The sequence below is a fragment of the Nansenia antarctica genome (genome assembly GCF_963989245.1).
Source record: "Nansenia antarctica genome assembly, chromosome: 3".
Lineage (NCBI taxonomy): Eukaryota > Metazoa > Chordata > Actinopteri > Argentiniformes > Microstomatidae > Nansenia > Nansenia antarctica.
The window spans coordinates 69602588-69625337 of record NC_137688.1 but is presented as its reverse complement, the minus strand read 5'-3'; the positions used below and the strand labels follow the sequence as shown (position 1 = coordinate 69625337).

The 22750-nt window shown below is 48.2% G+C and overlaps 2 protein-coding genes across 2 annotated transcripts in view; both read left to right on the top strand.

Annotated features, from left to right (window-relative positions):
- On the top strand, window positions 1-14511 carry tktb (transketolase b). The gene is made up of 14 exons (XM_080526608.1): window positions 1-193; window positions 4738-4855; window positions 5630-5743; window positions 6164-6261; window positions 6729-6920; window positions 7444-7571; window positions 7692-7888; window positions 8467-8631; window positions 11682-11838; window positions 11962-12092; window positions 12340-12423; window positions 12585-12681; window positions 12866-12985; window positions 13105-14511. Exons 1-14 carry the CDS (start codon window positions 87-89, stop codon window positions 13275-13277), a joined length of 1881 nt encoding a protein of 626 aa, XP_080382734.1. The 5' UTR covers window positions 1-86; the 3' UTR covers window positions 13278-14511.
- Window positions 14512-14590: 79 nt separating this feature from the next.
- Window positions 14591-22750, top strand: part of LOC308154319 (extracellular matrix protein 2) — a gene marked incomplete at both ends in the record, with an annotated part of 20295 nt that continues 12135 nt past the window's right edge. The window contains 7 exons of the mRNA XM_080527482.1: window positions 14591-14602; window positions 16669-16768; window positions 17546-17703; window positions 18302-18535; window positions 18923-19112; window positions 19727-19842; window positions 22445-22577. Of these exons, the coding sequence (XP_080383608.1) occupies window positions 14591-14602; window positions 16669-16768; window positions 17546-17703; window positions 18302-18535; window positions 18923-19112; window positions 19727-19842; window positions 22445-22577 (943 nt within the window). The remainder of the gene's footprint in view (window positions 14603-16668; window positions 16769-17545; window positions 17704-18301; window positions 18536-18922; window positions 19113-19726; window positions 19843-22444; window positions 22578-22750) is intronic.

The following is a 22750-nucleotide window of genomic DNA, read 5'->3' as shown; positions in this document are numbered from 1 at the left end:
TCCGACCTGATCCCTGCAGCAGGTCTTTGATTTCTTTCAGTCTTATTACAATCTGGTTCATATCTGACCACCCCTGAACACCCACCATGGCCAGCTACCACAAACCCGACGAGAAGACCCTGCAGGGGCTGAAAGACATCGCCAACAAGCTCAGAATCAACTCTATCAAGGCCACCTGCGCCTCCAACTCGGGGTAAATAAACATATTTATATTAAAAGACACAAAGTTACCGAGTGATGAATGATTTGTGATGTATTAAACGTCGCCATTGAGCGTCGGGTTCATCTGTGCCACTTGGCCATGCTGCAGAGAGAGGTTTCGTTCGTAAAGTCGCTCTGGACATCTGATCAGCACTCCATGGAATGCCTCTTATCCAATCAAATCACTTGGTCCCTCTATGACGCGTGAAGCCAGTGTGCGCTCCGGCGCTCTCGGAGCGAATTTACGAACGCAGCCCCCTGGCCATGCTACAGAGTTGTGTAGTGGACGGAGTTGTGTTTTTTAGTTATGTGTATTAAGCTTTTATTTGTATTGTATACAATGTATTAATGGTTGATAAGTTGTTACGTTTTCATGTGTTTATAAACTGTGGCGTCGACGAGGCCTGTGAACGTTAAGTTCAGCCTCGTTAGCCGTTAGCTACCTGTGACGTTTCAGGTTCAAGTTTGAATGAATGAATGAAAGCTTTATTTCGAACATGTGAAAAAAGAAATAGTTATAACAACAAAAAACAAAAAAAACAAGACAAAACAAAAAACACTATTTACTTAACATGTCCGAAAAGGAGTAGGAAGAAACATAAGCTTATTTAATCCTACCCCTTCTCCAATACTCAGAGATTAATAATTAATAATCTGCAGTTAATTTCAATATTAATATAATATTTGAATGTTTGAATGAATGACGTCATGGCGTGGCCGCGAGCTGCAGCGTCACAATGCGCTCCTACGTTTTAGATGCAACGTTATTGTCATCACAGAGTACACTTATGAATGAATGAATGAATGGTCTTTATTGTCATTGCTACAGTACAGGTACCAAACAACGAAATTTAGGAGGGGTGGGGTTACTACACTTACTATACGACCAAATGCAGTTTAGCATCCAACCAGAAGTGCAAATAGTGATATAATGATGATACATGATGTAGGCTAAATAAACAAGAATGGTAGTGAAGGGTGACTATGCAATATACAGTATGTGCAGTGGTAGTGTTGTAAACATCAGTTAGTTTAGAGGTAGGCTATCTACAGTTATGGGCTATGTACAGTGAGGTAGGCCAGTCATGCTAACCGGCAGCTGGGATACCAGAAGTCACATGGAGGAGAGGTCCCGTGGTCGTCTTGGCCTCTATCATTTAAAGAGCAACACATGTTTGGCACATGTACTGTACAGATGTGTATGATTGCGTCCTTTGTCTAGTCTGGGGTTGTGGATAGTTATCCATGTGAAGTCAGTTGTGACTACATTTTGTAGCTGCTTAACATTGTCTTCAATGAAAATGTGATTTCTGAAGTTGAGTTCAAATAGAGACTTTTCCCCCCTCCCTGTTCATGACTCCAGCTATAATATTGCCACAGAAGCAGGTCTTTATCAGTGTGACATGCCGAGCGTGGGAGAGAGTGTCCCAATCTGTACAGAAGGGGTTGTCAGGGTGGTTGGGTAACAAACTCCTTTGGTCGTGGACATCGGCCTTGACCTCTTTAGTGTTACAGTGTAGCCAGGCGGTCGCCTCTGAACTGACTGGTTTAGCTGCAGCCCTGATCTTACACTTTTTAGATGTTAGTTCAGACCAGTGGTGTAGTCTAGTTTTTTTTCTAGTGGGTATACTGTGATTTTGCCCTCCCAGTCAGAGCGACACCTGTCCCGTAGCGACACCCCATAAGCACCACCACACTCACTTATACAGTATGCATCTACACCGGTGTTTGCTGCCTTGGGGGGGGTGGCATGGACTGTACTTGTACATCAAGCTGCCTCACGCTACAGAAACAGGAGATAGGCTCCTGCCCCCTAAGGGCCGTTAGGCTCGAGAACCATCGGTTCTCAAGGCTACTTATGTGGTCTTGACTACCTGTCCACTTTCTCACCTGGTTCTTGCTCTCTCTCTGGTGTGCCGACACCATCCTGCTCTCTCCTTCTCTCCCTCTCTATCCTCCTCTCTCCCTCTTTTGCTGTCAACCAAAAGGCAAATATAACAACCAGAGTATTTATAATTTAATAAGAGGTATACATTGAATTCATATTAAATCATAACATCATTCTAATTGAATATTGGGTTGCTGTGGGCAATGCAGTCAGATACTGTCTTTACTTACTCTCTCACCTGTAAGAAAATCGTATGTCCAACTACAAAAAACAGACATTTTCAATGAGTGAGGGTTTGTTCCAATGCTTCAATCCACTGTCCATGTACTGTACATATACCATTATGGTATTACCATAAAGCCCAATTCTAGCAGAATAAGAAAGATTATATATCTATCTACTTTAAGTAAAATAATGAAGTGCATCCAGTTAGCTCTTTAGCTGGCATGTGTGCAAGGGCCTTAGCTCATCTAATCACCTCTGAGCATGCTAGCTAGCTTGCTAGTTCTTTGACACTATTATTCACACTACACAACTAATTTGAACCAACTTTCTCTGTCAGAACACAGTTATATTATATTTGCTAACGTTTCAACTTGCTTACTTTCTTCGGCAGAGCTTTCACCCTGCAAAAACTCTCTCGCGTTGTACGCGCACACTCGCACAAAAACAAAACAAAACCATTCTCCAACACTGGCACAGCACGAAGCTGTGTGTGGAGGTAGGTCTGGCCCGCCCACCCCAAGGCAATTGTAGGGGAAATACTGAGAGCATTCTGAACGACTGGTTATGCGATAACAAACATGTCAGAAAGTTCGAAGTAAGTGCTTCGTAACACAGACGGGGTGAATTTTATGAATAAAAGTGTGAAAGTTCTGTCACAAAACGCTGTTACGTATCCTCGCGCATTTTTAAGTGGGTATACGCAAATCCTTGGCCTTTCCTAGTGGGTATACGGCGTAGTCCTGCGTATCACGTCGACTACACCACTGGTTCAGACTAGGGTTGCATGTTAACATTGCTCCAGTATATCCACCTTTTGCTAGCATATCAGCCCAATAGAGCTCTCAGGTCTTCTGACGCTGGTTTTCTCTGTGTACCACATGTACAAAAGAAAAGATTTGGTGAGGCTGCATTCTCATTTCATGCACCCAAATTGTGGAATGCACTGCCAGTTTACATTAGGGATGCAACCTCAGCACATATATTATGTTCAAGACTAAAAACCCATCTTTTTAATATTGCCTTTAAATGACTAAATAATTAAATTATGATTATATAATGATTGGAGCACTTTGAGCTGCAAAGTTTGCAGGAAAAGCACTATACAAATAAAATGTATTATCATCATTATAAGCACATTTGTGAATATACAGTATATATATATATATATTTCTGATAGATCTAATCCTGGATAGATTGGGCTAAATTCAGACCAGGTGTGTAGGAGAACCATCTGTGGAATGCATGGACACACAAGCACATCCTGTACTCTCAGTTCAGATGATAAAAGATTGTCCTCTGCTTTCTACACAACGCTACTGTCTGCTTACTGCGGTCGTTCTAAGGTAGCTGGGTATTTTCTCCTATCTCGTTACGGGAAGATGCATGCTACATTTTTATGAATAGTCAATGTCTAGACAAACCAGTTTGTAATAATTACTTCCGTCGAGGAAATGGGTTTACTGCCCTGGACATGAACTCAGGGTGGGGCAAAGGGGTCTGAATGTGGGGGGGTCTGGGGATGGTCAGAGGGGTCTATCCCACTCCCATGGATGTCTTCTGACTTAACCTTTAACCTTTAGCTGTCGCGGTTCCTCATCCAGGAAGTTGACTCATTTGAAGGGCTGTTGTGGCGCGGCCCCTGTACACTTGACTGTTGATATTTTGATTGTAAATGACGTCGTCCAAGTTAGCGATCATGTCCTAACTATTAATATTCCAGCAGGTTATCCTCGCCAGAAGAACCAGGGGGTAAATGGGAAAAGCACTGTGTTGCGGTTTATTTATTTTTTAGTGTGGAATGTGAACGCTAACATTTTGAATCGGACCCTAACCCATAGTCCTGTGTCCCCACAGTGTGAATCTGAAAATGTCAACATTTAACTTGCATAGGGAAGCAGCGAATGATGTTAGCCAACGCATGCAGGGTTTCCAAACCTGTCTGATTACAAGACTGTGACCACTGCTCTCACCAACTAACGGTTTCCCAACCCAGCCTGCCGCTCTGTGGAGAATGCTACTGTTGAGTGGTTAAGGACTGTTAATGTGACATTAGTATGAGTGCTGTCTGTCAATCAGACCCAACCCCTCATTCAGGGGGTCGTTGTGGTCTAATGCATCCCTTAGTGTTTTTGTTTTTTTGCTTAGTGTACTCTAGCTAACAATGGAAGAATACTTTGTATAAGATTGATTTGTTATGCACTTTATAGTGACTCCTACCCTGATGTAGGGGGCTTTAACACTAGAACAGCTGTGCCTTTTTTACCTACTATAAATTACCCCACCCATGGCTGTTCTAGTATTAAACCTAAGATGATTGGGTGCTTGGTGGACCCCCCTATAACCTGCATGTCTGTGGTTCCTGTCTGACTGTTGCTGTGTGACCTGTGACCTGTCACTAACACTCTGCCCCCCCCTCCCTCCAGCCACCCCACCTCATGCTGCAGTGCTGCAGAGTTGATGTCTGTGCTGTTTTTCCACACCATGCGCTACAAGTCCAAGGACCCACGCAACCAGTGCAACGACCGCTTCGTCTTGTCCAAGGTTAGTCGTCCAAACAAGATACCTGTGTTCCCATCTTGCACTCTCTTACACTCTCAGGGTGACTCAAGAATAGTCAGTGTATCTGCTTATTGCCTTATTTGTCTTTGTTGCTGCCATGTCAAGGAACCCAAGCCTACGAATATTGTGTGCTGTGACGTAACAACCAAACTTGTGTGATGTGACGTACCAACCAACCATTAGGGATGCTCCGATCTGGATTTTTGGGGCCGATACCGATCACCGATTTTTTTCCTCAAGATCAACCGATATCGATACCGAAACCGATTTTTAAAAAAATACATAACTGTAGGCCTACTGACTGGATAGCCTACATATTTTTTGCTTTTTAGACAAAAGTTTTGATCCATTAGGCACCAAGCAAACGCAGACCCATTTTTATGGCATAGTAAAAGTCTGGCCCATCACCCAGTTAGGGCCTGAAGCCCAAGTCAGTGATATGGCTGTATAAAAGACATCATAAACGTGGCCTTCATGGTTTACATACTGTTACGTCCTCCTATGTTTTCTGTTCAGTTATCTGTCTTCCCCAGGAAAAATAAATAAATAAAATAAATAAATCGGTTTTTGCGATCGGCCATTTTTGCCGATCACCGATCGAGTCATTTGGAGTGAAATCGGCCGATTTAAATCGGTGGCCGATAAATTGGAGCATCCCTACCAACCATGACTCTGTTGTGTGATGTGACGTAACAACCAACCTTGACTCCTGTGTGATGTGAGGTAACAACCTTGGTGTGTTGTGATTGGTTGCAGGGCCATGCGGCCCCGGTGCTGTATGCAGCGTGGGCGGAGGCTGGCTACGTGAAGGAGTCGGAGCTGCTCAACCTGAGGAAGCTGGACTGTGAGCTGGAGGGCCACCCCACCCCTGTAAGACTTTACTGCACTTTACTACACTTTACTGCACTTAACTACCTACCCACCCCACCCCTGTAAGACTTTACTGCACCTTACTACCTACCCACCCCTGTAAGACCCCCTTTACTACACTTTACTACCTACTGCTGCTAAAATAATTCTGTATTTTTAGTGTACTGTCATTACTTTTAGTGCTTATTATACTGCATTGTTGTAGTGCTCCTCTGTCACAAGCATTTTTATATACTTGTTTATGATGTAATGACAGAAACCTGAACCCCCCGTTCAAGAATAAAGGCCTTTCTCTGCCCCTCCTTCCAGAACACCAGAACCGCCTCATATCTGGGTCACTGGTATTGTCTAATCAGGTGTGGTGGTTCTGGCCTTGAGCAGGTTTGACTGTTGATCCTAACGCTGAGTGTCGTTCTACAGAAACTGGCTTTCGTTGACGTGGCAACAGGTTCCCTGGGGCAGGGTCTGGGGGCCGCCTGCGGGATGGCCTACACCGGGAAGCACTTTGACAAGTCCAGGTGAAGAACTACACACACACACACACACCTGTATAACCCACACCCTGAGGATTAGCCACATAGCATGATTAGACTCGCTAGCTAACCTTTCCAGAGTAAAGGAAAATGACTCTATTGGCTTATGGCCAACACCATGTTGTTTTACCCATCCTGTTGTTTCTGATCTGTAGAGGGTTGGGATTAGGCTGATCTGTATGCTATCCCCTGTTTGTACCTAGGCTACAATCCTGTATTCATCTCAAATCTCCTATGTACTTATGCTATACCGTAAGCTTTGACTAGTTGTTTAACTCACTAACTGCTGAAGAATTAACTTGGGAGGGAGAATTTTTATGGGGAGGGGGTTATACCTTCCCGAATCCTGATGGTGATGTTCCCGCTCTCCCTCCATCTCCGCTGTGTGATTGGCTGGCTGATATCGCTGTGACACCAGCTGATCCTAACGTGTGATCCTCTTGTCTGTCCAGCTACCGCGTCTACTGCATGATGGGAGACGGCGAGAGCTCCGAGGGCTCTGTGTGGGAGGCCATGGCGTTCGCCTCCTACTACAAGCTGGACAACCTGGTGGCCATCTTGGATGTGAACCGTCTGGGCCAGAGCCAGGCCGCCCCCCTGCAGCACGACATGGACGTCTACCTCAAACGCTGCGAAGCCTTCGGGTCAGTCCTGCCTTCCTCTCTCTACTCACCTTCCCCTCTTCTCTGTCTCCTCTCTACTCACCCTCTTCCCCCTCTTTTCTCTGTCTCCTCTCCTTCATCTCTCCTCTTCCCGCTCTTTTCTCTGTGTCCTGTCCTCTCCCCCCCCCTCTCAACCTCTTGTCTCTCGCGATGCCCCTCCCCCTTTTTTCTCTCTGATTGCTGTCCTCACTCTTTCCCCCTCATCTCTAGTGATGCCCCTCCCCCTTTTTTCTGTGCTTTCTTCTCTCCTTCTCGGACACCAAGTTAAGGATCTTCATGCCCTACTTTTTTTGTTTTGCACTAAGGTTACTTAATGATTTCTGCTTGTGTGTAAATGCTTGACCTAGCCTGGTTTCTTATGTAATTTGTCACTTTATCGTGCCCTTTGCCTTATTGTCTTGTGCTGCAATGTCAGGAACCGAAGTCTAAGACTTTTAGTCTCTTACACTTGTGTAATGTGTCGTAACAATAACTTGAAACCCTCTCTCTCTCTCTCTCTCTCTAGATGGAACACGTACGTGGTGGACGGTCATGACGTAGAGGAGCTGTGTAAGGCTCTGTGGCAGGCCCAGCAGGTCAAGGGCAAACCCACCTGCATCGTCGCCAAGACGCTCAAAGGCAAAGGACTCAAAGGTAAAACGATTAACAGCAAATACCTCTCCTCAGCGTTTCCACGGCTACGCTGCGTCACTGTGGTGCAGGTTGTGGTGTTTGATCGCTGTGCTGATTGGCTGGCTGTCTGTCTGTCTTCAGGCATCGAGGATCTGGACAACTGGCACGGGAAGCCCATCCCCAAGGACCGTGTGGACGAGCTCCTGGCGACCCTGCAGTCTCAGATCGTGAACCCCAACAAGACCCTGACCCCCGAGCTGCCCCAAGAGGACACGGCCCCCGCTGACCTGGCCCCCATCCGCCTGCCCGAACCCCCCGCCTACAAGCTGGGAGACAAGGTGACTTATGGGACAGAACGGGGCTGATTTCACAGACGTAGAAGGCTTGAGCCTAGTCCTGGACTAAATCACACTTTCAATGGAAAGTCTCTGTTGAAGATGTTTTTAGTCTAGGATTAGGTTCAAGCTTCCTCTGTGAAAACGGCCGTACTTGTAATGGAACAGTATTTATACGGCCATTTTGGTTTTCCTCCGGAACCCCAATACAAACCTGCCATTCAGGAGTACGATGCATTCATTCATGATCAGCTTCAGTTCCTGAACTGTTAGAGGCGTGTCACTGGCTTGGTGCTGAAACAGACAACTGTTGGCATGAGCTGGGTCTTAACTGTCGTGGTGGTTGTGCAGCCTAAAAATCAACCATTAAGCTAGAGGTTAAAGTTCACTCCACTGAGTCAACCCCACTGCAGCAGTAAACCGCAAGGCAGGACTATAGTTGGTTTAGTAAGGCGGTCCTCCACCCCTGTAGACTCTAGATTAGATTACAGATATGAACCTGCAGGTGGTGGACACCTACGTTCCTCAAACTGACTGATTGCTGTCCTGTCTTCCTCTCTCCCTCCTTTCCTCTCTTCCAGATGGCGACCCGTCGTGCGTACGGTTTCGCTTTGGCCAAGTTGGGCCAGGCCAGCAAGAGAGTGGTGGCAATGGACGGAGACACCAAGAACTCCACCTTCGCCGACATGTTCAAGAAGGCCCACCCCGAACGCTTTGTCGAGTGCTTCATCGCAGAGCAGAACCTGGTGAGGAAGGGAGATGTGTTCTGGACGGGCCAGACAGAGTTAGACAGCACAGTAGAGAAAGGCCTCTTAACAGTCATGTGAGATCAGGAGACAGACAGATCTGGTCTGTATGTGGTCCTGCTGAGTTTCAGGTGGTGCAGCCTGGCGCATGTCCAGACTCTGAGGAAGGCAGGGCTATTAATAGAACTGTTAGAGGTGTAGTGACCCTTCTGGGACACCGTACACGTCAAACGCTGTAATCTGCTCCAAATCAGTCTGATCTGTTACTGTCCACTCTCTGGTCCTGTAATCCTCCTTACCTACACTGCTTTGTCAATCCATCACATCTATATGTATAGAACTTTATTACTTAGTGTTACAAAGTGCTTCACAATATCAACAATAAATATAATCTAATGTCAAACCATAGATATCCCCGCCCCAAAAGTAAGCCAAGGAAAAACCCTCCCCACAGGGTAGAAAAATAACAAAGAGTGGCAAGGAAAAAGTGTCTTCCAGCAGTTTGACGTTCGTAGACCCCTATCTAATGTCTCTTGCTCAACCCAGACTGAAACACAGTCCAGCGCCACTAGGAGCTTCCTGACCCAACTGAACATGAGTTGTAGTTTTCTGTTGTACTGGGATCTGAAGGTGCGTTCCGTGTCCAAGGTTTTCTCTAGACTTGAGTCACAAAGTATCCAGACGTCTGTCTGTTACTGAAGGACGATGGATGAATTCCTGAACTGAAGAGTAGCCAAGAATGTCTCTGCAAGGTTTCTGCCTCCTTGAAGTAACCAGAGGGATGTGTTGGTGAAAGCCGTGCTGGAGACCTGTCATCACTCAGACCTGCCTACCTGTACGCATTTTGCGTAGCAGATGTACATTCAATGTACGCTGGTACGCATTGTCAGCTGAAAGGTACTCAAAAAGCTGCTTGATTGGTTCCTCCTCCACTCACTCGTTCCATCAATCATATTCGCAAGCGTCACCTGCGTCACGTTGACCTGCTTCGGATTCTGCTCTGTTTACGGAATACAGATAAGCATGCCTACCGCCGACCGTTCCTCTTGAGAACTCAACTGTCAAGCACTTTGGAATAGTTTGGAATACAACAGAGATGATTGTATTCCGTGTCAGAGCAGCTTCAACACCAGGTCTATATTAACGTAAGCTATTATGCTAGCTACCTTAGCTACATTAGCTTAACTGGACCTCAAGGTTTTCAGCAGGTTCGAGCAGTTCAGCCTTATAGTGTTAGCTAGCTGGCTAGATACGTTGACTTAGGCTGTGTCCACCAACGAGCTGTATATTTAGCTGAACGGAACCAAGCTAAGGTAAATAGATAGCTAGTGTTAGCTAGTGCTAATGTTCACCATCTCTGTAGTCAGCTCTAAAATACGCAATCAAACAGTGCAAGCAACCCATGCTGTTCTGTGAATGAGACAAGCTATTGACTGATGGCTGCCTACTGCTAAATCATATTATTACATCAAACATGTTGGTAGTTTGGCATCTGTTCTCTGAACCAACAACGAGAGGCTCATTCCGACATTGACTTCTGTTTTCGTTTTCGCGATTTCAAAATAAAAGCGCGAGCTAAGCGTTGTTGTAAATCAATGACATTGCTAGTCAACTAACACAGCTTGTTTTGTGAGCCTGCTAACAATGTAAAGTAGTGTTCTAGGTAGCAGTGGGGATTACTCACCCAATCCATTGCATTGCAATAGTTTGGCTTGACTAGCGAGTGTGTCAGAACATTTTGATTGGTGACTTCTTCCCCCTTTCACTAGCCGCTCTCCCAATTTTTTGTGAACCATAAATGCCCACTGTCTAACTTAAAGAAGAAGAAAAAAAAGATAAAAAAGGACATGCTAGATTAATTGTGTATTATGCACAAAATAGATTAAATATGGAGGTAAGGGCGTGCATATCACACTGTCAGACAGAGCTCCACAGAGTGTGAAACAGCTCCTCAGAAAGGAGACCCCACTCCCAGCGACCAAGCAGCTGAGAAGATCAGGCAAAGTGCTGCACCTAAACTGCCAGTACCTATGTGTGATGGCATATCCAATGCAGAGGTGGGTTGTGTGAGTGTAGAGAAGAGTAGCAACATTGACTTAATGGTTTTGTGAGGAGCTTCTTCAGAGCAAACGATTGATTTATGTTGTCATGAAAGTCATAATTGATTTAAGTCATTGGGGCGGCTGTGGCTCAGGAGGTAGAGCCGGCGTCTAATGATCGCAAGGTTGGCAGATCGGCGGTTCGAGCCCCAGCTCCCAGTGAGCCTTTCATGGTAGCTTGCCGCCATTGGTGTGTGAATGTGTGTGTGAATGGGTGAATGAGAGGCCGTTATAAAGCGCTTTGGATAAAGGTACTATATAAGTGCAGTCCATTTACCATTTCATAACCGCTTTTATAACACTAGCCCCCACCGAACCGTCCCTCCCGTCCGCAACGACTTCGGGTAGTTCTCTCTTTTTTCACCATAGTTGTGTTTGCATCCCTGATTATTGTAATGCACTAAGTAGCAGAAGCTGTGTAGCCTACAGTGTTCATGGAAAGTAGTACAATTGCACTTTAAGTTGAGAAATATTGGCCCTGCATTGGTAATATGTTTTACTTTTAATATTGAAGAAATTATTCTAAAGAATATGATTGTATGGTTTTCTTCATAGCTGATTTATTTGTTGAATAATGTGACGATATGGCTGTGAGTGGGGAAATGCAAAGCATAGTGGGGTGAAGGCATGTGAACCAGGGACAGGGCTAGGGGGTGGCTACTTCTCAAGCCCCTGATGTTTTCACACAAGCCCTGGTGTATCAATATTGTCATAATTCTAATTCCTAATTGCCTCCATACTCTCAGTTAACTTAAGTTATGTGTTTTGCTTCACAAGCGTGCGTGTATTTGCCTCACACAAACGTGTATGAAAAAGAATCGTGTGGTCAAGTGGTACTCATAAAAATGTGTGTGTTGTCACATTGATTACTTCGATAAAGCCTTGGAGAAGGACCCCGTCTGAAGGTGTAAATCCACCCTAACACTTGTCCCTCCCCCTCCTGTGTTGCAGGTGAGCGTGGCCATTGGCTGTGCGACGCGTGACCGCACGGTGGTGTTCGCCAGCACGTTCGCTGCCTTCTTCTCCAGAGCCTACGACCAGATCCGCATGGCCGCCATCTCCCAGTCCAACGTCAACCTGGTGGGCTCTCACTGCGGCGTCTCCATCGGTGAGTGTGTGTGTGTGTGCGCCATCCCTATTGATGAGCAGAGTGTGTGTGAGTACCCACTGTAGCGTCTTTTTCCTCGTCCCCTCTTGACCAATCAAACGTCGCCTCTCTGTACCTGCTCAGGTGAGGACGGCCCCTCCCAGATGGCCTTGGAGGACCTGGCCATGTTCAGAGCTATCCCAACAGCCACCGTGTTCTACCCCAGCGACGCAGTCTCCGCAGAGAGGGCCGTGGAGCTGGCAGCTAACACCAAGGTCAGAACCAAGCAGTGGATTATTAAAATAATAAACTCTTCCTTCTTCTAGCATTGTGACTACCAATGGCCCCAGGTCCTACTATAGATTTGCTTTTCTTATGATTGATGGATAGATGATTCATTTACTTGGGCTAATGTATTTGTATGTCGCTTTGGATGAAGGTGTCTGCTAAATGCCGAAAATGTAAGTGTGTGTGTGACAGTCTAGTTGTGTCCTGCTTCTAAGCATTCAGTCTCTCTTCCAGGGGATCTGTTTCATCCGGACCAGCCGACCGGAGACCAAGGTCATCTATTCGCCTGACGAGAAGTTTGAGCTGGGCGTGGCCAAGGTAAGACCAGTGTTACTGGTAGTACTTCCCAGGTCGGCCAGGAGAGGGAGCCATAGGAGACTAGAGGGAGAAACCGTCAAGGGTTCTATGTTGGATCGAGAAGTGTTGTTTTAGGATTTGTTGTGCTGCAAACAAGTTTTGTAACTGTGTTTCCTCCCCAGGTGGTGCGTCAGTCTGACAGTGACAAGGTGACGGTGATCGGAGCTGGCATCACTCTGCATGAAGCCCTCGCTGCTGCAGATGAGCTGGCTGCCACAGGTAAGACTGCCCTCTAGTGGCTGGGCAGGGGAAGTGCTGCAAATTATACTGAACTCATGACTGATGGTTAGGGCACACAGATGGGATTGAAGACACGCTCCTTGTCTGTAGTTGATGATGGAAGTCTTCTAGTTTAGTTGGGCTTGTGTGAGTCTGGTGTTAAACGACTCTTCTCCTCCTCCAGGAGTGAACATCCGTGTGATCGACCCGTTCACCATCAAACCCCTGGACGCCGCCACCATCGTGTCCAACGCCAGAGCCACCGGTGGCAGAATCATCACTGTGGAGGACCACTACAAAGAGGGTAGGTGTCTGTCTGTCTCTCAGAGCAGCTGTGTACAGGGTTTTGTACAAGTAGAGTTATCCCCATGGAGAGTCACATTTTACATGTAACTGATTGGTCTATCTCCCCTCTGTCTGTAGGAGGTCTTGGAGAGGCGGTGCTGTCCGCCGTGGGGGAGGAGCCTGGTATCATGGTGACCCGCCTAGCCGTGACCCGGGTGCCCCAGAGCGGCAAGCCCCAGGAGCTGCTGGACCTGTTCGGCATCAGCACCAAGCACATCGTAGCCGCCGTGCGCCAAACCTTCGCCAACTGAGAACACACACCACCTCTCCCCCCTGCCCCTGACCTCTGACCCCCCCCCCCCTCAGCCCTCTGTCTGACCTCTACGCTTCTGCTCCACCGCCTGCCACCTGGCACTAATGATGAAAAAGAAAAACATTCTAGCGCCCTCACATGGCCTTAACATGAAGTGCAGCTCTTTGGCATGTGTGCTTGAACCACCAGTAGCTCAAACCAGCAGGCTGTTTATGGCAGAGAGGGCTGAGAGGACTAGTGTTTGCGCGTCTCACCACATAGAGCTAATCCTGTTTCTCCCCTAACGCACCTTAACTTGGCTTCCTCTGCCTTACAAGGGTTTCTTGTCCCTAAAACGGTTTCCTCTCTTCTAACCCACGTCTGAATGGTTTGTCGCTAACGTGCATTGTAGCTGAAGCGTCTTGACGACTGTAACAGCGGAGTCTGGGGTCAGAGGCCGTGGGCGAGCCTTAGGAGTGTTTACAGTCCGTCCAGGTTGTTAGATCTGTTGAGGTTTAAAGTTACTGTACTGTACGCATCGTCAAACGTCTGCCACCTTGGTCTTCTGCGTCCAGCAGGATCCACACTACTTTCCTCCCATCATTCCGGTCTTCTCTTCCACATTCCTGTCATTCCAACAACGTGTCCTTGTTTGCAGTGTTTCTTAATCAGCTGTTTAATCATTCCATTATTACACTGTGACGCCCCCCCCCCCCCTCCCCCTCTCTGTTTCCTCATAGCACTGTTACTTTACTCAGCCATTTTCGCTCTTCTCTTGAGCCAGCATGGCGGTTCACCTCTGTTTGCCTCTGGTCAAAGCCTTGTGGCTGAGGTGTTCACGTTTTGCTTTATTTTTTACATCAACAAATCTTGTATTCAGTTGTCAATCTAAAATGTTGTGAACCACTTCAGTCAGGCATCGGACGGCTTTGTACCAAATAGTCTTTATGGTCCAGGGTTCTGGTTCTTCAGTAAGACCTTCAGGATGGTTGCAGCTGTCTTTAGACCCACTAGCACTTATATACACCAGGCAGAGCGTGATGGAGCCTCGCTACTAGGACACAGAGCTGGACCCTCCAGTCTCTTCCTCTGCTGAGGGTTGACCAGTGCTTCTGGGCTGGACGGGGGTCCTCTGGACCTGGGTGTTACTCTTGTTACTGATGGACTGAGGCTTCCTGGATGTCTACGTGTGACTTGTTTGCATTGCTGTGTTGGTTACGCTGAAATAAAAATAAAAAACTAACTTGACCCAGTGTTTATCTTGTCTGTGTTTTTTAATATAGCCGTATTGAGTAATAGAAATGTTTGCTTGAACAGGGGGTTAGCATAGAGATGCTGAATGTGGTACGTCGGGGTTAGGTGGCGTGCTATACATACTGTCAGGATGACTGTCTGTCTGGGCCGTGCTGACCCCAGCTGTGTCTGTCAACAACACCCTGCATCTGCACACCTGAACGTGGGGGGTGTGAGGGTTGCGGGAGGGAGGGGGGAGAGACGGGCTTCGCGGAGGGGAGAGGGTTGCGGAGGGGAGGGTAGAGGGTTGCGGGAGGGAGGGGGGAGAGAGACAGTCTTCGGGGAGGAGAGGGTTGAGGGAGGGGGGAGAGAGACGGGCTTCGGGGAGGGTAGAGGGTTGCGGGAGGGAGGGGGGGGGGGGAGAGAGGCTTCGGGGAGGGGAGAGGGTTGCGGGAGGAGGGGGGAGACGGGCTTCGGGGAGGGGAGAGGGTTGCGGGAGGGAGGGGGGGGAGAGGCTTCGGGGAGGGGAAAGGGTTGCAGGAGGGAGGGGTGGGGGGGAGACGGGCTTCGGGGAGGGGAGAGGGTTGCGGGAGGGGGGGAGAGACGGGCTTCGGAGAGGGTTGCGGTAGGGGAGGTTAGAGACGGGCTTCGGGGAGGGGAGAGGGTTGCAGGAGGGAGGGAGGGGGGGGAGAGGGTTGCGGGAGGGAGGGGGGGGGGGTAGAGACTGGCTTCGGGGAGGGGGGAGGGTTGCAGGAGAGACGAGAGAGAGAAGCACATCTTTTTTTAGAAGGGTGAGGCAAGGTTGAGAAGGGGTGGGGCAGCAGGGGGCATTGTGGGTTACTCCATGTTCTTGTAAACCTGTCGAGTTTCTGTGTGTGTGTTGAGTCACTTCAGGACAATCCTCAGTCTGTCAGTATTGACCGTAAAACAGCGGTTAAAACAGCACCTCGGCTGTCAAATGGGACCTTTTGGAGAGCGTCTGGGTGAGGTTAGGACGTCACGGTCCCATCTTGGAACACTCTCCCACACACAGGCATACACCCTTCCTGCTTAGATATACACACAGCTAAGCTAACCTGTAGTTTGACTACAGAAGATCTAAAGACCTGAAATTAAATGTCCTTCGGATACTGGCCTGTTTAGATTTTAGATCGTAAATCTCCAATTTAATAGTGAACATGGATAAATTCTTCTTGGATAGCAGGCAGGTTTTTTACTTTTGCGTAATGCACACTACAGCCCCACACACCTTATGAACTGATGTAGCTGTTGTCATGAACATACCAACCGTGTGCTGTGTGTGTGTGTGTTGAACAAACAGTGTCTGTTTGCAGGTTTCACCCTGTAGTGAGACCTCCCAGCTCTGCTCAACAACACACCATGCTGTGGCACCTGCTTGGCTCCGTGTGTGTGTGTGTGTGTGTGTGGAGACTGTATGTGTGTGTTCATGAGTGTGTTAGCGAGTGTGTGTGTTACACCCCTGACAGGGGCCATCTTTCATGTCAGCTAGTCTTACTGTATCCCTCTCAGACGGAGGTGTGAATGGCGCGAGGCCAAGGGGAGATGACTCTGTCTGACTCCAGCTGAACCTGTCGCTGTCTGCTCCGTCTGTCTCTGTCTCTGGCTCACATCACCTCACCCCCCTGACCACAACCCCCCCCCCCCCCGACCACAACCCCTACGTTAGCCGTTAGGGTGAGAAATACAAAACTGATCAGCATATAGGGGGCAACTACAACTTCACTGTATACTGCGATACTGAGTAGGACAAAAAACCTTCGTCCTCCTACTCCTCCTCATCTGTCTGAGAGAGACAACATGGCACAGACTACTGTCTCCGATCGCAACTGATGTCGATGTCATCATCAACATTGTGTATGAGATAAGGACTGTTTCTCTCACCCCCCCTCCCCCCCCCTCTCTCTCTCTCTCTCTCTCTCCACCCAGGTGTCTGTTAGTTTAAGGCCGTGATGTGGGGGTGTAAAAGAGGCGGGGGATCTCTCTGGTTTTTTTTCTTAGAGTGATGAACGAAAGCCTTTGTTTTAGAATGTGAGAATGTACTTTTTTGACCTCTCTCCTCTACGTGTCCACCTCCTCCTCCTCCACCTCCTCCTTCCTCCTCTCCCTCTTTCTTTCCTCTCACTTTATTTCCTGTTCTCACCTCTCGTTCTTCTCAGCGGCAGAGTGCAGCAGCTGTGTCTCTGGGCGGAGTGTCTGAGTGTCTGATTCTGGTCGCAGCAGGAGAGAAGGAGAACCAACAGCTTTCCTCCTGTCAAGGTCTCCTGTCATCCTTTCTTCAACGTCTTCTTCAACGTCTCCTAGGTCTTTCCGCCTCTCGTCACCCAGGTCCAGGGAGTGGTCTGGGAGTGGATCCTGTTTGAGAAGGTGGTCTTTCCTGGTCTAGCATCCTCTCTGGAAGTGCTCTTCCCTCCTTACTGGGACTTGCTGGACTGGCTAGTGGTGTGGAAAGCCCTGGTTCTGGTTCCGAGGCTTGTTCCTGAACTTGTTCTGTTGTTGTTTGGAGGGTTGTTTCTATCTTCGGACTATTCCGACCTGGTTCTAGAGGTTTGTTCCAGTTGCCGTGGTACGGTTCAGGTCTGTCAGACTCGCAATGAAAATGAAGATGGTTCAGAAGTTTGTGGTTCTGTGTGTTTGCCTGAGCGCCTTAGCGGTTGGGGGACGAACCCAGGCCGACGAGGGCGACTGGGAGAGAGAACCGGATGCGGTGGTGGGGAAGGAGGAGGAGGACACACACACGCCTGGTTCACCTGCCACACACACAGCTGACATTAACACAGCTGATGGGGAAACACCTGCCACACACACACCTGGGACCGATGGTCAGGTGACCATCCCATCAGGTGAGCTTCTGGGTTTCGTCGATGTCCTTTTATGTGTTTTTGTGTCATCTGTAGCATTGACACAGCTGCTCTGCATTTGAAACGATGCATGTTCATAGACACACATCAGACAGGGAGGGGTTTAACCCTTTACATGACCTAGGCGCCACCCCTGCATTTGAAACAATCTCCCCCGCTCCCCCTTTTCTTTCAGTCCCGTCACTGACGGATGACGGAAGGAGGGATGAGCAGAGTCCAACAGCTGCGGAGGAGGAGGAGAAGGGAGAGGGGGAGCAGGCCAACAGAGAGAGGAGAGGAGCGGCTGGGAAGAGGAGACATGCAGCTACAGTAGAGGCCACCGCCTACAGACTGGTGGGGGCTCTAGTGACGTGGGGGGGGGTGGGGGGGGGATGGGTGGGTGTATGGGTGTGTCTGTGTGTGTGGGGATGGTGGGTGTGTGGGGGTGGGTTAGTGGGTGTGTGTGTGTGTGGGGATGGATGGGTGGGTGGGTGTGTGTGTGTCTGTGGATGTGTGTGTGTGTGTGTGTGTGTGTGTGAACGGCACCTCTTGTTCGTCAGTTCTGACAACTGGGCAACTGTCCATTTGAACATGTTTGTCTAGTCTGTGTGTGTGTGTGTGTGTGTGTGTGTGTGTGTGTGTGTGTGTGTGTGTACGGTGGGTGGGTGGATGTGTGTGTGGGTGAGTGGGTTCTGACGGCTGGGCAATTGTCCATTTGAACATGTTTTTATAGTCTATTATTTATATAGTATTTCTGTGTTTTTGGTGTGTGTGTGTATATGTTGAGTGTGTGTGTACGGTGTATGTTTGTGTGTGTATATGGTGTGTGTGTGTGTGTGTGTGTGTGTACACGTGCCACAATTAACTGTATATTTGTTGTGCATACAGTGGTGTCCTGTCTTTGGGTGCATCACCTCATGTCTTCCTCTCCCTCCGTGTCTGCTGTGTGCAGGCAGGACTGGGGCGCCCCCTGGAGGGCTGGCGGAGGCGTAGCACGCGTGGAGGAGCCAAGGAGCAACAGACAGGCTATCTGGACTCTGTCCTGAAGGAGCTGCACAGTGAAAAGAACAAACTGCTGGACAACCAGGAAGAGAAAAAGAAGGAAGAGGAGGAAGAGGAGGAGGAAGATGATGATGATGATGACGATGAAGATGATGACGATGAGGAGGAGGAGGAAGAAGAGGAGGTTTGTTTTTCATGTTATCTGTCTATGGTGCTTTTGTTAGTCTGTTTTTTTCATCTTTATTAATTTCCGAAAATATTGTACAACGTATGAAAAGTGCAACAAGTAAGGTTGTTGATAACCGTGCTGTTGTTAACGATAAGAAATGTGTGATTTGTGATTTGATTTGTGTGTGAACTATTGCTTTGATAATCATTATCATCATGATCATCATCATTTTATTCCTGTTTTATTACTATGTCTACTTTTTTAAAATCTCCTGCCTCTTGTTTTATTGTATTGTGGTTTATTTACTATTGTTCAGGACTTGGGAGTTGCATTCAATGCATAACTTGTGGTATATAAATAAAGTTTGATTGATTGATTGATCATAATCAGGAAGAAGAAGAGGAGGAGGAGGAGGAGGAGGAAGAAGAGGAGGCTGAGTCTCCCACCAATCAGACGGAAGCACGCACCAGCTTCACGGAGTCTCTCCCGGGGGCGTGTAAGATCTCTGACGGACAGATCATCTGCAGGGGCGTTGGCATGACTCACCTGCCGATCCTCACAGACCTGGCTGTCACCACCCTGGACCTGGCAGGTGAGCAGGGGGAGGGGCCTTAGAGGGGGAGGGGCTTCTAATAGAAACATGTTTTTTGTTTTTGTAAGTAATATTTTCTGAGTGGGGCTGTCCCACACACATTTTTCATTTTATTGGACAGATATAGTGAAGACAGACAGTGTCAGGAGGGCATGGGCCGGATTCTAACCCATGCCGACATGGGCATATGTGTGCACTGTAGACCGCGGTGCTAGACCACTGGAATCACCCCAGGCCACATAGAAACATGTATTTAAAAAATATAGAACAATTAAATAAAGTTTCTTCCTTTCCTCTAGCAATGTGACTGCCGATGGCACTTGTTCTTATGGAAGGTTTTACTGATAATGATGTATGACTGATTCACTTACTTACTAGACAAATGTACTGAGTGTAAAGTGACTTAAATGAAATGAGAAACAGAGTGGTTCTCCATCATCTGGAGTCCTGCAGTAGTCCAGTACCAGCCTGGCAGTGTAGAGACACTCAGAGAGACAGAATAAGATGTTATGTATAGGTACGTTAGGTATACGTAAAGTGTGTGTGTGTGTGTGTATGTAGGACAGAGAACAGCATCTAAAGTGTGTGTGTGTGTGTGTGTGTGTGTCTGACAGAGAACAACATCAGTGTGATCGCTCTGCGGGGGTTCTCTGGGCTGCCGAACCTGGAGCGACTGGACCTCAGCAAGAACCATCTGGACGACGACTCCTTCAGCCCCGCCCTCTTCTCTGTAAGTCCCTCCCCCTTCTCTGTAAGTCCCTCCCTCTTCTCAGCCCCCTCCCCCTTCTCTGTAAGTCCCTCCCCCTTCTCTGTAAGCCCCACCCTCTTCTCTGTAAGTCCCTTCCTCTTCTCAGCCCCACCCTCTTCTCTGTAAGTCCCTCCCTCTTCTCTGTAAGTCCCTCCCCCTTCTCTGTAAGGCCCTCCCTCTTCTCTGTAAGTCCCTCCCTCTTCTCTGTAAGTCCCTCCCTCTTCTCTGTAAGTCCCTCCCTCTTCTCTGTAAGTCCCTCCCTCTTCTCTGTAAGTCCCTCCCTCTTCTCTGTAAGTCCCTCCCTCTTCTCTTTAAGTCCCTCCCTTTTCTCAGTAAGTCCCTCCCTCTTCTCAGCCCCACCCTCTTTGTAAGTCCCTCCCTCTTCTCAGTAAGTCCCTCCCTCTTCTCTGCCCTGCCCTCTTCTCTGTAAGTCCCTCCCTCTTCTCTGTATGTCCCTCCCTCTTCTCAGCCCCGCCCTCTTCTCAGCCCCGCCCTCTCTGTAAACTCCGCCATCTTCTCTGTAAGTCCCTCCCTCTTCTCTGCCCCGCCCACTTCTCTGTAAGTCTCCCCTCCACCGCAGACATCACCTGTACCGGCCACACACACACTACACACACACTGAACAAACACTGGAACACACACTGGAACAAACACTGAACACACACACACTTAGACAAATGTACTTGTTGTAAGTCGCTTTGGACCTATAGTAAATACAAACATGAGAGTAAACTTTCAAACACGCCCCCGGAATATCAACAATTCAGAAATACAAAACAAAAACAACAACTTTTGTTTGGGTGAGCTGAGCCATTGTAAATGGCTTGCAACTTTTTATTGAATATTTTATGCTTTGTTTACTGTTTTGTTTTTGTTGGCCCACTTTATTTGTTATTTTTGGGCCTTTTTGGGTCGGAATGATAAGTATTATAATTATATAAAGTTGTTTTGCAGTCCCACTCATATTTTTCATTTTATTGGACAGATATAGTGAAGACAGACAGGAAAGATAGGAGAAGAAGGGAGAGACGGCGTGTCAGCAGGGCATGGGCCGGATTCTAACCCATACCGACATGGGCATAATGTGTGCACTGTAGACCGCGGTGCTAGACCACTGGACCACCCCAGGCCACTGAATGATAACTTTGAAAAGGATTTTTACTGTACCACCAACAAAATCATGCAGTATTGGTAGTTGCCCCTGCCCATAGCCCCCCCCCCCACCGCCCATGGCCACCGCCACCGTTTGATCCCAACGCCAGTGTAGTCCTCTGTGAGCCACAGTGGACCAGGAATAGCCCTCATAGGCAGTTGCGTGACCAAGAGGGGGGGGGGTGGGGGGGTCACAACGTGAGCACAGACTCTGACCTGGTCTGGACCGGTCCGACCGCACTCTTGACGAATCACAGAATTGCATCGCGGCCTCAATCTCTTTCAGGATTGGCTGAGCGTTCCACTGTGGAACGCAACGGTAGCCAATGGGCTGGAGATGAAACGAACGAAAACATTATTTTAAGAAGAAAGTCGCTTCTTTACGAGATCCGCTTATGTTCCTCATCTCCCAGTAATGACAGAGGATGAGGAGACTGGCAGGGAGGCGGGCAGAGAGTCACGACTCGCTGGTTTTACTGGTTTACTGGGCACAGATCAACAAGACGCCCACTACAAACGTTTACACGGACAAACAAGAAAATAACAACATACCCAAATAGTTGTTTTTCAGACACCCGAAGAGGAAAAAAATAAAGCTCTATGATTTTAGGTCTCTTCTGTTTCCTGTGATTCTGTTCGACGGGCAACAATGTCACATTCCATTGTGCTTCCTTTTTTTACATTTTTGGCATTTATCAGATGCCTTTGTCCAAAGCGACTTACAACAAATACATTTGACGTAGTGAATCATCTATCCACCAGTCATAGCAGGAAAAAGTAGTGTATGATCAGGCCTGGAGCCATTGGCAGTCGTCGTGCTAGAAGAAGAAAGATTTATTTAATTTTTTATTGTAATTATTATTATGACATTCGGGGAAACAGTACAGGGGGGTAGTAGATGTCTCAGGAGGGACAGTTCAGGTGTAGCCTGAAGAGATGGAGGTCTTCAGTCTAGGGTGGAAGATAGGGAGTGATTCTGTAGTCCTGACAGCAGTGGGAAGCTCGTTCCACCAGCGGGGAGCCCGGACAGTAAAGAGTCGTGACCGGGTAGCGCGACTGCCGCTTTGGCGTAGAGGTGGTGGGGCCAGTCGGCCAGCAGAGGTGGAGGAGTGGACTGAACGGGCTGGGGTTTGGGGGGTTTGGGGGGTTTGGGGGCTGATGACCATTGCTTGCAGGTAGGAGGGGGCTGTTCCCTTTGCCACCCGGTAGGTGAGCACCAGGGTCTAGAATCTGATGCGAGCTGGTATCGGGAGCCAGTGAAAGGTGCGAAGGAGGGGGGCTTCAATGGGTGAACTGGATTGGTTGGTTTTAGAACTTTGTTCTGTCTCCGTCCTCTCCTCTCTGTCCCCTCCCCATCTCCCTGTCCTCTCCTCACTCCCCTCCTACCTTCCCCTCTCTCCTCCCCCCCTCCCCTCCTCCCCCTGGTCTGTAGAACCTGACCCAGCTGAAGAGGCTCAGCCTGGAGGGAAACCAGCTGACCCAGATCCCACCGCTGCCACCATCTCTGGAGGAGCTCAACCTCAACCACAACAAGCTCATCAGACTCAAGCCTTACAGCTTCAAAGGTGTGTGTGTGTGTCTGTGTGTCTGTGTGTGTGTGTGTGTGTGTGTGTGTGTGTCTGTGTGTGTGTGTGTGTGTGTGTGTCTGTGTGTGTGTGTGTGTCTGTGTATGTGTGTGTGTAATAGACAGAGGGTGTAATGGTAACCATTTGAATAACACACCTGCTGTATCAGTGTT

What these genes read in the sequence shown, in the direction of transcription:
- tktb (XM_080526608.1), top strand. Translation starts at nt 87, where the DNA reads ATGGCCAGCTACCACAAACCCGACGAGAAGACCCTGCAGGGGCTGAAA. An exon ending in TCATCGCAGAGCAGAACCTG is followed by an intron (nt 8,632 to 11,681) that starts GTGAGGAAGGGA and finishes CCTGTGTTGCAG; the next exon opens with GTGAGCGTGGCCATTGGCTG. An exon ending in AGATGAGCTGGCTGCCACAG is followed by an intron (nt 12,682 to 12,865) that starts GTAAGACTGCCC and finishes CTCCTCCTCCAG; the next exon opens with GAGTGAACATCCGTGTGATC.